The sequence below is a fragment of the Notamacropus eugenii genome, chromosome 7, assembly GCF_028372415.1.
Source record: "Notamacropus eugenii isolate mMacEug1 chromosome 7, mMacEug1.pri_v2, whole genome shotgun sequence".
Taxonomy (NCBI): domain Eukaryota; kingdom Metazoa; phylum Chordata; class Mammalia; order Diprotodontia; family Macropodidae; genus Notamacropus; species Notamacropus eugenii.
The window spans coordinates 148,270,527-148,286,855 of NC_092878.1; the positions used below are offsets into that span (position 1 = coordinate 148,270,527).

The 16,329-nt window shown below is 37.2% G+C and overlaps 1 protein-coding gene across 3 annotated transcripts in view; it reads right to left on the minus strand.

Annotated features, from left to right (window-relative positions):
- Nucleotides 1–16,329, minus strand: part of FRAS1 (Fraser extracellular matrix complex subunit 1) — a 469,972-nt gene that overhangs the window by 233,839 nt on the left and 219,804 nt on the right. For all 3 annotated transcript variants that reach the window (XM_072623600.1, XM_072623599.1, XM_072623598.1), the window contains one exon: nt 5,897–6,037. In XM_072623600.1, the coding sequence (XP_072479701.1) occupies nt 5,897–6,037 (141 nt within the window). The remainder of the gene's footprint in view (nt 1–5,896; nt 6,038–16,329) is intronic.

The window sequence follows — 16,329 nt, forward strand, 5'->3', positions numbered from 1 at the left end:
CTTTCTAACACAAGAATGAAGAGAACCATGAAAAGGCGAACAGCAAAGAGAAATCATAAGGGACTTACTAAAGTTCAACTGTTTACATTCCTACATGGAAAGACAATATTTATAACTGTTGAAACATTTCAGTATCTGGGCACTGGGTGGGAGTACACACACACACACACACATGCACACACGCACACATACATAGAGACAGAGTGCACAGAGTGAATTGAAGAGGATGGGATCACATACTAAAAAAAAAAAAAATTAAATCAAGCAGTGAGAGAGAAATATTGGGAGGAGAAAGGGAGAAGTTATATGGGGCAAATTATCTCTTATAAAAGAGGCAAGCAAAAGACTTATTAGTGGTGGGATAAAGAGGGGAGGCAAGAGAAAAACATGAGGTCTACTCTCATCACAATCCACTAAAGGAAAGAATATAATGCACACTCATTTTGATAGGAAAACCTATCTCATAATACAGGAGAGTGGGGGACAGGGGCACAAGTAGGATGGGGGGGAGGATAGAGGGGAGGGAATGGGGAGGAGAATGCAATACGAGGTCGACACTCATGGGGAGGGAAAGGACCATAAGAAAATAGAAGTAATGGGGGACAGGACAGGATGGAGGGAAATATAGTTAGTCCTATACAACACAACTAGTATGGAAATCATTTGCAAAACTAAACAGATATGGCCTATATTGAACTGCCTGTCTTCCAAGGGGAAGGGGTAGAGAGGGAGGGAGCCAAAGAAGTTGGAACTCAAAGTGTTAGGACGAAATGTAATGTTATTACCACCGGGTAACAAGAAATACAGGTTAAGGGGTCAAGAAAGCTATCCGGCCCTACAGGACAAAAGAGAAGACGGAGACAAGGGCAGGGAGGGAGGATAGAGGAGAGAGAAGATAGGTCACAGGGGCAATTAGAAAGCTTGGATCTGGGGGGGGGGGAGGGGAAAAAAGGGGAGAAAATTTGTAACCCAAAAATGTGTGAAAATAAATGTTAAAAGTTTAATAAAAAAATAAAAAATAAAAAAAAAAAAAAATAAAATGTAATTCCTATGTGATTTTAGTGTGTTGGCATATTAACTGTTTTTCAGTGTTTAAGCATGTGTGGTTTTCTAAGTCAATGTGTGGTCCCCAGAGATGTATGGTTTAGTGGGGCACATTTCTACATGAGTCTGACAGCCCTATTCTAAAGCAATCCCACGAGGCAGATCTCTCACTCCCGCAAGATGTAGATTATCTAGGCTTGGTGTCTCAGCCTCATCAAGGGCAGCCATTGTCGGTGCTCACTTATTATCTAACTTCTTACTGCTCATAGGTATTTGCTCCTCATTACCCCTTTTTTGTAATTTGCAATGCAAAGATCATCCTCCTTCAAACATGATAAAAACAAAAACAGAAAGCAAGATTAAAAATGGAGGAAGTCTGTCTCTATCATCTGCTATTAATGCCCCACAGAACCTTAACAGTCTTGCCATATCTCTGATCCTCCTCCTTTTCTTAGCATAGATTTCTTTTTAGATACTTTTTGCGATCCTAAGTTTTCCTGGCCAATCCTGACCCATCAGCACTTCTGACAATACTCTTAAAAGAGGATGCCATGACAAACCAGGGGCTTACCATCCAGTGGACTTAGGGAGAGGGAAGGAAGAGAGATATGGACAAAAATAACCACAAAATCAGTAAAAGTGTGATAAGGGCCTGGCAAAGAATCCTGAGAAAGTGCCAGAGTGACCCTCAGGCAAAGAATCCTAAGAACTTTAGCGGATGAGAGATCACTTTCTGCTATGGAGAAGGAAGAATTCATGGAGGATCTATTCTTAAAAGGTTATTCCATGCTTTTCTATTCATCTTAATATTTTTCATATTATGTATATATCCTTTAAAAATCCAATTAGGTGGTTAAGTAGCCTGTTCCATATCAGTCATAAACCATGAGTGAGGCTGAGGACTTTAGTTCTGCTTTACTTAAATCCAATTCACATGGAAGACAAAACATCACCCTCACGATGACACTGGTCCTTTTCAAAAGCAAAGGATGAAAAATAACCACATCAGTCTCCTTAGACAATACTTCCCTTTTCTTCCTTACTGGAGGGCAATAAATGTTCTTTGTGTCCAGAATTTCATTCCTGGAGTTTCCTATATCCCTTCTTGACCCAACTTCCTCTACAGAATTTTAGGTCATGGAAGTCTTCCTAATCCTTCATCCACACTCCTGGAAATGAGCTCTTCCAAAATTGGGGGGAGAGGAGGGTAGGCCACATCAGACTATCACTCCTCTATCAAAAAACCACAGTAATCACTTCCCTACAAGGTCCCCATCATTTCTACTCTAGCAATGTCTCCAGCTCAACAAAAATCAAATCCAGAAAATAATTCTCCCATGGCGCTTCCTCTACTTTTCAAAGGATGAAATTATCATTTAGGCAACTTAACAACCTATTATCTGCTCTGCTTTTGTCAAACCAGCGGATGCCTGGATATCTGAAACCCAATGCCATCCCCACGCATCCCAATGTGATTCCACTACTCCAGGCTTGAGATCTATTTCCCACAATGCTCCTCTGTTTCTTCTTTTTGTCCAAATGGTCTGGGACATACTCAGGACAATACCACAAACTAATGTTTCTGCTTGTTGGTCATCAAACAAAGGGTCTCCAACACACTTTCCCCCACCAGTTCTTGTATTTCCTCACATGAACGTATACTCTTCATATGCAATGCTGTCCTACTTCTTGGGAACCATTCCAGGGCCATTTTTCTGTCATGGGTCTTATTCCAACAAGTCTCAGAGATACCCAATAGCACATATTTACCTTCTTGCATTAGTTCATCTTATTTGCTAACTAAATACATATTTCTCATTATTTGTTTTTGTTATTGCTTTATCATTTTATCATTATTTAACTATCAAGCATTCTACTTTGGGCATTTGTATAGGAAAAGCCAAAGCCATAGGTTTTATTACTTAAAATCAAATTAAAGAACATTTGGCCTTGTTTCATGTGAGCTTCAAGTTATCTTTACTGACACAGGACAATAGCATCTGGGATTTGATGTTAGAAGGGGCCTTAGAAGCCAATCCTCTTATTTGCAAGTAAGGAAACTGAGGCACAAAGTTTAAGTGGCTTATTCAAGGTCACACAGCTAAAGTCTGAGTCAGAATTTGAATCTCAATCTTCCTCACATGCTGTTTGCTATCATGTTATCGCTATTTCATTTTCCTACAGCGTAGCTACTGACTCTCTAGAGCATGGTTTATACATTGGCAATTGTATCCTTCTTCTTTCCTTTTCAGTTTAAATACCTTTGGATGGGCTTTGTAGGATTCTAGGTAATTACCAGCCCTTGTTATGTGTATCCTATCCAAGGCTAGGAGCCGTTAATTCCCATGTTAAGCCATGGATCAGAAATCTAAATCTCATTCTCAAACTCCATCTTCTTAACCACCTGTTTACCTTCCACATGTGTCTCTTTTGAAGCCCTTGTTTTTACTAGGAAGCAAAAATTAAAATACTACCTTGCATCCCTCAGGGCAGCAGTGTGTTGGTAAATGTTTAACAAACAGCTTTCTGGGAGGGAAAATGTACACTTTTTAAAAGTCTAATTTGCATTATTAACATTTTCTCCATCACTTCCTTAAGCGTAAAGAATCAACAAAAGAGTGGTTTTATTTTGTATTTTATAGTGGTTGCTGATTTCCAAGGTATAATGCTTACACACTGCAAATTTAACAACTGAATCTTGAGAGTCAGTTGGAGCCACTCCTACATACCCTTTGCCTTAAGGTCTTGAGTTTCTTGCCCAGGATTTCACAACTTTTAGCAATGCTTTCAAGGTTCCTTCTGGCAATAACATTCAGGCACACATGAATCACCAGAAGTGGATATTAGTCATGCGGCTTGACAAGCCTTGGTAGGTTCTACGGGTAACGGAAGAAATAACTCACCTTACCCTCAACAGGAATTAACTTAGCTTAGAACCTCTTCTGCCTCAGATCCTTCCTGGAGAGCAACACTCCCTTGGAAGTTCCTATCAATGCCCCTCATTCCTCAGAGAGCAAGGAGCTGCTTCCCCTCAAGGTACACAGCCCCATCCTGTTCAGAAGAAGACTCATTTCTGTTTCTTAGCTATAAGTATTCAGTGTTTCTTCTTTTTCCTTTGGTTCTCAGGTCTACCCTCTGACCTCCCGACACACAAGAGGATTCTTCCTGGCCTCTTTGGATACTTTTTCTGATTATTTTTCACATGGAATTTTTCCTCTATTTTTAATCACTTTAATATTTCATCCTTTCTTATAGGTCCCTAATCTCACAAGCACCATTTATCTCACATGCACACCTGGAAAAGCCACATCCAATTCCCCTTCCTCTTTCTTTCCCAACTAACAAGCAAGAGGACGGAATTCATAATTTTCCCTAAACCAAAGATTCTTAACATGAGATACAAGAACTTGTTTTTTTTTCAGCTACCTTAATAACTATTTCAATATAATTGGCTTCATTTAAAATCCATGTATTTTATTTAATACATTTAAGAATATTTTTCTGAGAAAGGATGCATAACACCAAAAAGAGTTAAGAAGCTCTTCTCCAAACCTTTAATTTTGAGAAACTTCCCTATTTTCATTTAGAACAACCCCCCATCCTTAGAACATTCCTTCATTTTCCCCTCTTCTTCATTCACTATAACCCATAAGTTGACAAGTTTCAAGGATTCCACTTTCCTTTTCCCTTTAAAAATTTTTTTAATTCCCTTTAAATTTCAATTTAAAAATTTTAATTCCCTTTAAATTTCCCTTTTAAAAATGTTTAAATTTTTTGCTCTAAGCAATACTAAACATACAATCATTATTTAAATGCCCCCTTTGTCTTAATTTATCACCTTATCATCCCTTATCACCTCTCACCTAGACTTTTGTAGTAACCTCCTAAATGTGCTCCCTGCCTTGAGCCTACTTATGAGTTCAAACATCACTTATCCAATAAAATCACCTTCTTAAAGCACAGGTCTCTCTATGAAACTCAAAAATATTCCTAGTGTCAAGGCCTTACATTTGAGGGCCTCCAAAATCTGGCTCCTTCCTTTCCAATCATATCTAACTTTACTCTCCTTCAGATATTATATGCTCCAACAAAACTAGACTTAGCTTTTCCCCAGAATAGGCCTGGAATATGCGCTCTCCCTAAGCCCACTTTCTAGACTCTGTTTCCTTCAAGGCTATCTACAAGGCTCCCTCTTCTGTGGTGCCTTGCTGGCCTCTACAGGTAATATTGGTCTCTCCCATTCCAATAATTTGGACAAATGTGGATTATTTGTGCCCAGTCTGTGGCAGCGTCCTCTGCCCTCATACTGGTCTAGTCAGGCACACCGTACCTTGACTTCAACAGTGTGATGTCATTTTGATTCTTTCCAAGAATGAAGGACAACAACCATTATATTTGTCTTGAACATACTGTATTTCTTCCCTGCAGTCCCTAGCAAATATAAGAATCACAGCAGCAGGGAATATTTCCCTGTTGTCTTTATAGTCACTGTATAATCAATGCTTGTTGGACTGGATTTCTGTACATGTACAAGTTATCATCATTATCAAAACATTTGCTGAGCTCTTTGCAGGTAAGAAGAAGGGCCATTAGGGAACGTATTTCCAGAGTCAATGAACTTTCATACTCTTTCAACCATCCACCCACCTACTAGGCAAAGAATTTAAAGATATAAAGCATGAACCAAAATATTCACAAAAACATGTTTTAGAGTAGCGAAGAAATGGAAACCCAATGAGGTACCCATCAACTAAGTCAGGAAGGAACAAATGGTGGCAAGTGAATGTAATGGGATAGAATAATATTGCACCATACAAATGAAAGAATGTGAAGAATTCAGAGCAGCACTTACTGGAGCAGATACCGTTCTGGCTGAAAAATCCATGTGGGCAGTGGGGGAAGCATTGGCCATCCAAGAGGACCTGAGAAGACACACAGGATGTACAATTGTCGGGGCTCTTCCCTTGACATGCCAAACAGGAATCATGACAAGCTAGGGAAAGACAAAGCAAGAGGGATGATTAACAGGGAAAGAGAAATAAAAATACACACACACTGTACTCTTCTGGAGTGAGATAACTCAAAGTAGCCTCTTTCCCAAGGCAACCATGTCTCCCTTATTTCAGCAACTGGATAGCAAATCTTATTTATTTTGCTTCCATAATTCTCATATCCATTCCCTTCTCTCTAATCACATAGCCAAAAGCCAAGGTCAGGCCCTTTTCCCTTTCACCTGGACTACTGGAACAACCTCCCAATTGGTCTCCTTTCCTCAAGTCTCTCCCCAGTCCAATCCATCATTAAAGAGAAATTAAAATATGTTGCAAAGTAAGTATCTATAGAACATGGGTTGCATATAAAGTAAAAATGAAAAACAGGGACTTATAGGTAAGATAGTGATATGAAAGGTCATAGTAGAGCCCAGTTCTCCAGAATATACTCTAGCAAAGATCTAAAAAAAGTCACTGGATCAAATAAGGATCACAAAATGCTAAACAACCCAACAGTAAGCACCTCTATCCAGCCCTAGACTGAGCCAAAGGACAAAACATCCTGAAAGACTCAAATAGGGGGGTCCCACCTCGGACCAATATGAGCTCAGGTGAGCAGGCTTGAAACCAGCCAGCAAACTAGACAGAAATTATCTTGGGAGAGAGGATGCCTGCCAGCACACTATACCTGAACATTCTGTCTGAGAATATAGAAGGAAACAAGGTCCAATACTAGCAAAAGTCCCACACCAGAAACTAAGGCTAAAAACAAAAGTAAGCAAGAAGAAAATGCAAAAGGCCATAAAGAAATCCTAAGAGTCAAGAGATAGTCAAGAGGTAAAGCCAGATGAAAAATATAACTCCGTAAATACTAGAAGAGTTGGGAGGGGATGCTCAAGCCATAAGGAATATAAGAATACTAGCAAGAAACTAAAGATAAAAAATGAAATAAGAATGCTGGAGGGAAAAAAAATGGAAGAAAAATAAATAGGTTAAGTCTCATTTCCAAGATACATAAGGAACTGATTCAAATTTATAAGAAAAAGAGCCATTCTCCAATTGAAAAATGGGTTAAGGATGGGAATAGACCATTCTCAAAGGAAGAAATCAAGGCTATTTATATGAAAAGGTGCTTCAGATCACTACTAATTAGAGAAATGCAAATGAGAGTAATTCTGAGATTCTACCGGATATCCTTCAAAGTAGCAAAGATGACAAAAAAAGGAAAATGATAAATGTTGAAGAGGTTGTAGAAAAAATGTGCTCTTTGATGCGTTGTTCATGGACCTGTGAATATGTATAAGTATTTTGGGAAAATATTTGGAATTATACACAAATGATGAACTCTGCGTAAAATAGAATGGAACAAAGAAAGCATTCAGCGAACCCAGGAGAGATTTAGAAATGTTAAAACAGCCATAAGATTGAAAAAAAATAAGAAAAATGTAAAGTATCTATTACCAAAAACAGGTCGAAGAAAGAGAACTTAAAAATCACTGATCATCCTAAGAACCATAACCAAATAATAATAATATCATTTTTATAGCACTTCAGGGCTTGCAAAATGCTTTACCCATAATATTTTATTTGGTTCTCACAATAATCCTGACAGGTAAGTGGTACTATAATCCCCATTTCATAGTTGGGGAAACTGAAGCGGAAAATGACTTGTCGAGTGTCACACAGATAGAATCTAAGGCTGGATTTGAAATCTAAGTCCATCACTCTAACCACTGCATCACCTAGCTGCCTAAACAAACAAACAAAACAATCTAGACACAATATTTTAAGAAATCTTGGAATAAACTTGGCCAGGTATATCAGAACCTGAGGACAAAATAATATTGAAAGAATCCACCTCTCAAAAGAAACCTCAGATTAAAAAACAACAACACAGAAACATCAGACAAAATCCAGGGCTTCCACATCAAAGAAAAAAAATACTACAAGTAGCCAAAAAGAAAGCTTTCAAGTACTAATGAATCTCAATCTAGATAAAATATGATTTAGCAGCAACTACTATGTAATAAAGAAAAGAAAATCTTTTAAAAGAGAAATAAAGGCTTGCAATCATGAATAACTCTGCAAGGCAAAGTATAATTCTATAGAGAAAGAAAACATAGAACTCTGACAGAATAAAGGGTGTTCAAAGATTGCTGATGAAAATGCCTGAAATGAGTAGGAACTCTGAAAAGTAAACACGGGAATCAAGAAAAACCTAAAAAAGTAAATACATTTGAGCTAATGGAAAGGATTGAAAGGTGATGGAAGAAGTTACCTTCTGAAAGAGAAGAGGCAAGTGGCTAGTTAGAAGTTTACTGTTTTTGATCATTTAAAATCAAAAGTCTCTGCACAAACAAAAGCAATGCAGACAAAATCAGAAGAAAAGCAGGAAACCGAGGTGAGGGATCCAGTAAATTTCTCTGATAAAGGTCTCATTTCCCAAATACATAGAGAACTGCACCAGATTTATAAAAAGTGGACCCATTGTCCAAACGATAAATGATCAAAGCACATGAACAGAAAGTGTTCAGAAGAAGAAATAAAAACTATCAACAGTCATACGAAAAATTCTCTAAATCATCAAGAAATATTTCAACTCTCAGGTGCCACCCCATGACCATAAGATTGACCCATGAGACAAACCCCTTAATAAAAGGATTTGTTCTGTGAAGTTTGGATTCAGTAAAAGGGCTACACTTGAGGACCTAGAAGGCCATATGTGGCCTCAAGGTCACAGGTTCCCCAACCTTGCTTAACCTGACAGAAAAGGAAAATGACAACTATTAGAGGGGATGTTAAACACAGTAATCCACAGTTGGCAGAGCTGTGAACTGGTCCAACCCTTCTGAAGAACAATTTGGAACTAAGACCAAAGGGCTATAAAACTGTGGACCAATTCACAGCTCTAAACCACTACCAGATCTATATGCAAAAGAGATCAAAGGAAAATGAAAAGGACCCATACGCAGAAAAAATATTTATAGCAGAAAGGTTGATTCACCAAAAAAAAAAGTCTAAATGGTATAATGAAACAGAATTTATTAAATTTCAGGCAAACTAAAAAAAAGTAAGCACAGTAATAAAAATTTCACACAAGGCAGAAGCAAAAATAAACGGGTTTAAAAGCAAGGAAATTCCATGACATTTAAAGTCACCATAGATAAAGAGTCTATGAACTGAAGTGACAAGAACACACATATGCAGCAGTTTGGTACAGAAAAATGGGTTAAACTCAACTGGAAAATAGGTAAAGACAGAGAGAAAGGAGAAATAGTTCAAACAGGGAGGAAAGAGTCAGGGAGGGGATAAAAACATGCAAAACAAATTGCTGCTGAGTGTGGATCATAAAAAGGGGAGGATTAAAAGGAAAGAAAATTTAAGAACCATTGATTGGAGTCTAGACAAGGTGAAGAGAGGATGTAGCAGTGAAAGGTAAGCAGACCACTTCAATTACAGATTAGTAGTGTTGATCACATTCTCTCTTTCACCACCTTATTTGTAAAGAAGGGACCAGGAGGAAAAGAGGAAAAATATAAGAGGATACGACAAAGAAATATACATAATTAACAACTAAATCATGAACTTGAATAGGATGAACTCATTCATAAAACAGTAGGATAATCAAAATCAGAAACCTCCAAAAAGACTGACTCATAAAAATTTTAAATGAGATACTGGAGCAGAATTTATCAGGTCTCAGGCAACCTAGAAAAAAAAAAGCTAGCAGCAATCATAATTTCACAAAAGGCAAAAATAAAAATATAAAAAGTTGTAAAAGATAAGAATGAAAATTACGTGGTATTTAAAGGCACCATGGATAATGAATCCATGAACTTAATGGAAAAGAAGGAAATAAACATGTGTATAACACCTACTATGTCCCAGGAACAGTGCTAAGCACTGTAAAAATACTATCTCATTTGATTCTCACACACTAATGTTGTAGATGCTCTTATTATCTTCATTTTACAGATAGAAAACTGAGGCAGACAGAGGTTAAGTGACTTGTCCAGGTTCATACAACCAGGAAACGTCTGAGTCTGCATTTGACCTTGGGTCTTCCTGACTTCAGGTCCAGAGCTATATCCACTTAAAAGAAAAGTTAATCAAATTGAGAGAGAAATCAACAGCAAAGCTATAATCCTAAAAGATCTAAATGTGTCTCTTTTGATCCTGAACAAGAAAAAAGCTAAATGTCCAAACAGACTTCTAGTAAAGTTAGATATCAGAGCTCTGGTGATTGTTGAATGGAAATAAAAAAGAATATGCATATTTCTTAGCTATCTGTAGTACCTGTATAAAAACTATACACGTTAAAACATAAAACCCTAATTAACGAATACAAAAAGCAAAAATATTAAAAATATTCAATTAAAATCAATGAATATTTGACAAAGATTAAAATTGAAAAGAATGAAGAAAGGGATAGCATCACTTTTTTTAAATAGCAAGGAATTTCAGACTTAAGGAATGCCTTTTGGTTGAAGAATGACTGAAAAATGTAAATGGAATGGAATATTACTAAACTGTAAGAAAAATGCAAAAGGGATGAATTCAATGAAATCAAGAAAGACATGCATAAACTGATACATTAAAAGTGAGAAAAATCAAGAGACCAAATTATAGAGTGACTACAACATTATAAAAGAACTTTTAAAGTTTTAAGAACTCATCAAAACAATGACCAACCACATCATCAGAAAACTAATGATGATGATGATGATGATGTGTGGATTTCATATGCTTGCCTATATATGATTATATATTACAAGGAATGACTTTGGGAGGAGGTAATTAAGGGAGAACAGAAGAAAATAGTAGTATTGATGATGAAAAATAAAAGGAAAAAACCAAAATACCTTCAATTAAACATTTAAAAAATACAAAGATGAGGCCAGAAGAAAGTTCAGACATAGACACAGACAAGCAGGACAGCTCTAGAACTAACATACTGAATTTGTTATATGCTTGGGGAAAACAAAAAAGAAAGCTACACATAACAGATTAGTTTAACAGACAATACATATGGTGTAATATACAATCCTCTTTTTTTCTCTTCTTTGTCTACAGCTGTGCACATGTTCGATAACACCTGACAAGTTCATAATATAATATAAAAATTATAAATGGGAAAAAAAGTTCTCAAAGTGATATTTTTATACGCCCATTCTCAAGCTCTGCCCCTGAAACAAATTGCCTGAAAAAGACCAAGCATGAAAAAAAAAACTCAGAAAATTTCTCCATCTCTCCAAAATAAAGTACTCAATCAAGTTAAAAAAAAACAAACAAACAAACCAGAAGCTCACTAAAGGATGGAAACAATTTTTCATTGTCTGTCCTTGCATTTCTGGTGCAATTCTAGACTTAATGATAATATCACTGATCCCAAGCTTCCCATGAAATCATGACCCATGTTTCCAAAGCAACCATTCCCCTGACATTGCACTATGACAGTAAGACCTGGAATACCACTGCTGCTCAAGAATTAAAGATGACCATCACAGAAAACAAGCAATCTATAACCCACAAAGAAGAACAAGAATAAAGATTCCTCTCTATGACAGAAAAAGAAGATGGACTAGTCATGTGGTAAGGGTAAGGGATGACAAACAGACAGCCAGATTGCTCCATGGACTATCCTGGAGAAGTAGGGAGAAATAGAAGAGGGCACAGGGCATGGTGGATAGACCTCTTGTGCTGAACTCTTGGGAGGACATGAACAAGAATTACACTGGATAATATATTACAGAGAATTCTTAAACTTTTAACATTACAGATCCATGTGAGTGTACTTGTTGATCTTTGCCTAGGTATGAAATGATTCTAATCTGTCTCCTCCTCACCTTCTGCCTAAAATTTCCTAATTGAAACCTCAACAGAGGAAAATTTCAACAATTCCACAGAACCCACATGATCATAGTCCCTTTGGGGCCATTGCACTCCACAATTCCTTAAGTCATTCAGTTCAGGGGATTTTAAAGCCATAGACGTAACTGTTATTTGTCTTTGCGTTGCCTTTTGCCATAATTATATCTCTTAAGGCTTAATTATGAAAAAGGGTAATCCCTGATCTCAAAGAGCTCACAGACTAATGGGGGAGATGACACACAGACAACCATATATAACCAAGCTATATTGCACAATAGATTACAGATAATTAATAGGAGAAAGACTTTGAAATTTCACAAAAGAAATTGAGCTCTCTCCTCCTTCTTCTCAATTTTAGGACCAGCTCATGATCTATCTGTATTGTCTGTCACAGATATACAACTTCTGTCGGGGTCCAGTCAGACAGATGAGGCAATCTGAGCAATAGATATTGATCATCCATTTCCTAGTAGACTCTGCATTATTTTGGGGGTCACCTCCAAGTCACAATGAGGCAGATAAGGAGGCTGAGGATACAAGTCTCATTACTGAAAGCATCAGATATTATAAAAGAGTCTGGTCAGCACCAAGGTCAGCAGCAGAGGTTACAAGACATCAAAAGGAAAGGTCTAGAGGCAAGAAAGGAGCGCAACATGGAAATCAAATTACTCACAAGTCTCAGATAACCATTGGGCTCTAGAAACCAGAGGAAAGACCCTCTTAAAGGAGATAATATTTGTAAATTATTTAGCACAGTGTCCGGTATATAGTAAGTGCTTAATAAATGCTTATTTCATTTTATTCCATTTGCCCTCCAAAAAATATATACACACATACATATGTACATATACATACATGTATGTGTGTATATATGTGTGTGTGTTGTATGCACGCATGGATAAATATGTGTATATGTGTATGCATATGTATATGTGCATATATACATATACACACATGTATGTGTGTGTGTGTGTGTGTGTGTGTGTATAAAACACCAAGCTAGGCAAGAGGCATTCCAATTTGTTCAACCCATCTTTCTATAATTCAGCTGAGGCCCTTGCTTCCATATTCTCCTCAATTCCCTTTAGCTGCCATAAGCACTCATGAGCATCCACCACATCCATGGACATGTCATAGTGGTGCACAGGTATTTTAAATGATCAGCTCCAAGATCCGTAGGACTGTATGATTCTTCTCATAAAAAAGTTTTCCTATCTTTAATTTTCTGGTTAATTTTTTAAAAATGTTTTATCACTCTTTCATCTTTATATCACCTTTATTCCAAAATAAATCCTTTTCCCAAGGGATTCTATGATGCTACCAGTATATCCATTTATATCTGCCTAAAACAAAAAATACAAAGAAGTTTAAACGCTGTAGAGGTTTTCAAAATGTCTGCCACAATTCTGCACTCTTAGGGAAGCCAAGATTATGCAGCAAGAGAGCCTGAATGAGGTGCAGAAACAGGAAAGACTGCCAACTCCATAAGCATGCAGTTAATGAAAGATACTTGAAAAAAAGAATTTCAACAAGTGACTCCTTCATACATTATACACTTTCAGGTTCTAGCTGGGAAGTAGATGACTAAATGGAGCTTTGAAAAAGCATAACTGTATTGCTGAAGCAGGATTTTTACTGACCCTAGCCTCTGTACCAGAATGCAAATGCTTCTCAAGTCAGACTCCTAATTCCCATAAACAGGGGCAGGGAACCTGCAGCCTCAAGGCTACACGTAGCTTTAATAAAAGGATTTGTTCTCTAAAATTTGGACTCAGTCAAAAGGCCACACCAACAGACCTAGAAGGTCACATGTGGCCTCAAGACCACAGGTTGCCCACCCCAAAAAGATTCTAACTAAATTATTCATTATTCACTTGCTTCCATCCTATCCTTTGAAATCTCCAATAAGATTCCATAATCTCTGGGTTTTTTGTTAGTGATCCTAAAGAAAAAGGTCCAAAGTCTTCAAGACCAAACCACATCAATGTATGTTTCCTGGCTCTCCATATCAAAATCTGTGATTTTAGTTGTTTTCGGACCTGTGATTTTCTGGCTAGAAGAAATTCCTCCACCCATGCAGACTAAGATCCACCAGTAAGAATTAGAGTCATGGGAAGTATTAGAAAGTCAGAAACTCAGAAAGATTAATTTGATCCAGTGGATCAATCATCATTCATTAATGGCCAGGCATCACAGGAGATTCATACAAAGGCAAAAATAGCCCCTGTTCTCAGGGAGCTAAAATGCAAACAAATAAGTTAATATAAGATACATTTACAGTAGATGGAAGTAATAGATGGGAAGGGTTCTAGCACCTTCGGTGACCTGGAAAAGATGTCTCAAGAAAGGTAACATTTCAGTTGAGTCTTTAAGGGAGCCAGAAGGCAGAAGGGAAGAGGGAGAGAATTCCAGGGGGGGAATGAAAGTCAACACAAGAGCATTTGTCCACTGTTTTCTAATTATAGTACTTTAGTTAGAGTCAAAATTTAAACCCAAGACTTCATGAGTGAATGTCCACTACACCCTAATTCCTCAATCAAAAATATTTTGGTTTCTATTGTAAAAAAGTATAAATAGAATGAGGAATGAAAATGAAAGGGATTAAAGTCTGACAAAATCCATCAATAGAAGAACCGAAGAGAAACCCACCATAGTAACAGCAATGTGTTCATAGAATGATAAGAGTACGAGAAATCAGGACAGAAAGAAAAAGAACCAAAAGAAGGCTGACATTAACCCTCTGGAGGTCATAAAAAGTAATAGGATGGATGAAAAAGAACATCTGAGAGCTGAAAACAGTCTCAACAGACAGAAAAGATGACAAATATTGGGATGTCAAAGACTCCCGTGCTGCAAAATGAGGGAAAAGAAAGAGACAAAAACTACTTTTCCTAAAGTTATTAGTACTTCTTGTCCCAAGGCTGTAGAGTTAAAAGCAGTTATTTCTCTTCAAATACATGTTTCTCAATGATGCAGATTTTATATCTTTTATTTAACATGAAAGTAAGGTATATCAGCCTACCCAGGTAAGTGGCTACACATTCCCTCACAGGGTTGGCAGGTTTTCTCTGTCTCCTTTGATTTCTCTAATTAAAACTCTGCCCAGAGGCCCTCAGTGTGTCCTAGCAACCCTGAAGTAGATCAAAATACCCAGAATTTACTCTGGTCTTTCCCTCTTACCTAAAGCAAATTAATTTATTTACAAAAACATCTGTTCAATTACCCATTTTTTAAAAAGAAAATGGGGCCAAACCTGTAACTACTTCACCCAACCACACCCCACAAAACAAGACTCAGCTTGAGAAAACAGTGATGGTCTGGACGGAGAAGAAGGTGTCTGGATGACACCAAAAGTTAGGCAGCATTTACCTGAACCACATTCCATGACCGCTCAAAAAGGCTAGTTTACAAAGGGTTAGGGGAGCAGGTCTCTTGTTTTCTCTGCATTTCTCTTTTAAACCCAATGTCTCCTTCTAAAGCCAGGAATGAAAACTGGAGGCACGCAAAATCATTTTTTCTTCTTTAATTTAGGGCTTTTAAAAAATGGAATTTGAAGCTCCTCAAAACTTTGACAATATGAATTCAACCAGCTCTCATTTGGAAAGCATAAGATTGAATCAATAAATGGACACTGAATTCTGCAAATTACATTCAATTAAATAATTCAATGTGCATATATTAAGCACCTACTATGTGCCAGGCCCTCTGTTAGACTCTAGAGAAACAAAGACAAGAACGAAAATGCCTTCAAGGAGTTTAGAGGCATCTAGACAGAATACTGCATCAAGCCCTACTAGACCTGAAGTCAGGAAGACTTCTCAAATGAGACCAATGACTGCCTCAGCTTCCTCATCTGCAATATGGAGATAACAATAGTACCTACCTCTCAGGTAATGAGGATCAATGTGATAATACTTTTAAAATACTTGGCAAACATGTTCATAAATAAAAAAGCTTTAATTACTATTAAAGTTTCAAACTGCACTTTGTGGACTTTTGAACCCCAGAGGCATGATTTTGCCCAATCCTATTCCTTTGACTGTCTTCATAATCAGCACTAAATACCGCAGCCACACTCTAGATCCTCATCCACATCTCTGATTAGGATGGCCAAAATAATTGGATAAACTGATCTGCAAACCAGTTGGCTGAGTTAAAAGACCCAATCACAATCTCTTTGCAGCTGTATTTTCTGCAATGGAAATAAAAGTCCCAACCCCAGGAGGGATCTAGCTATTCTTTAATTAGAAACCAAATATTCAATATATCTTGAGAGAATCCTTCAAAATTGCTGACATCTTTGCATTTGGAAATGGACATTTTCAAAGAACTTTTTCCAATTTGGAAAAAAAACTATGTTGGAAGTATAAATACACACACATATAAGTATATATAAATATATATATAAACACACATATGTGCG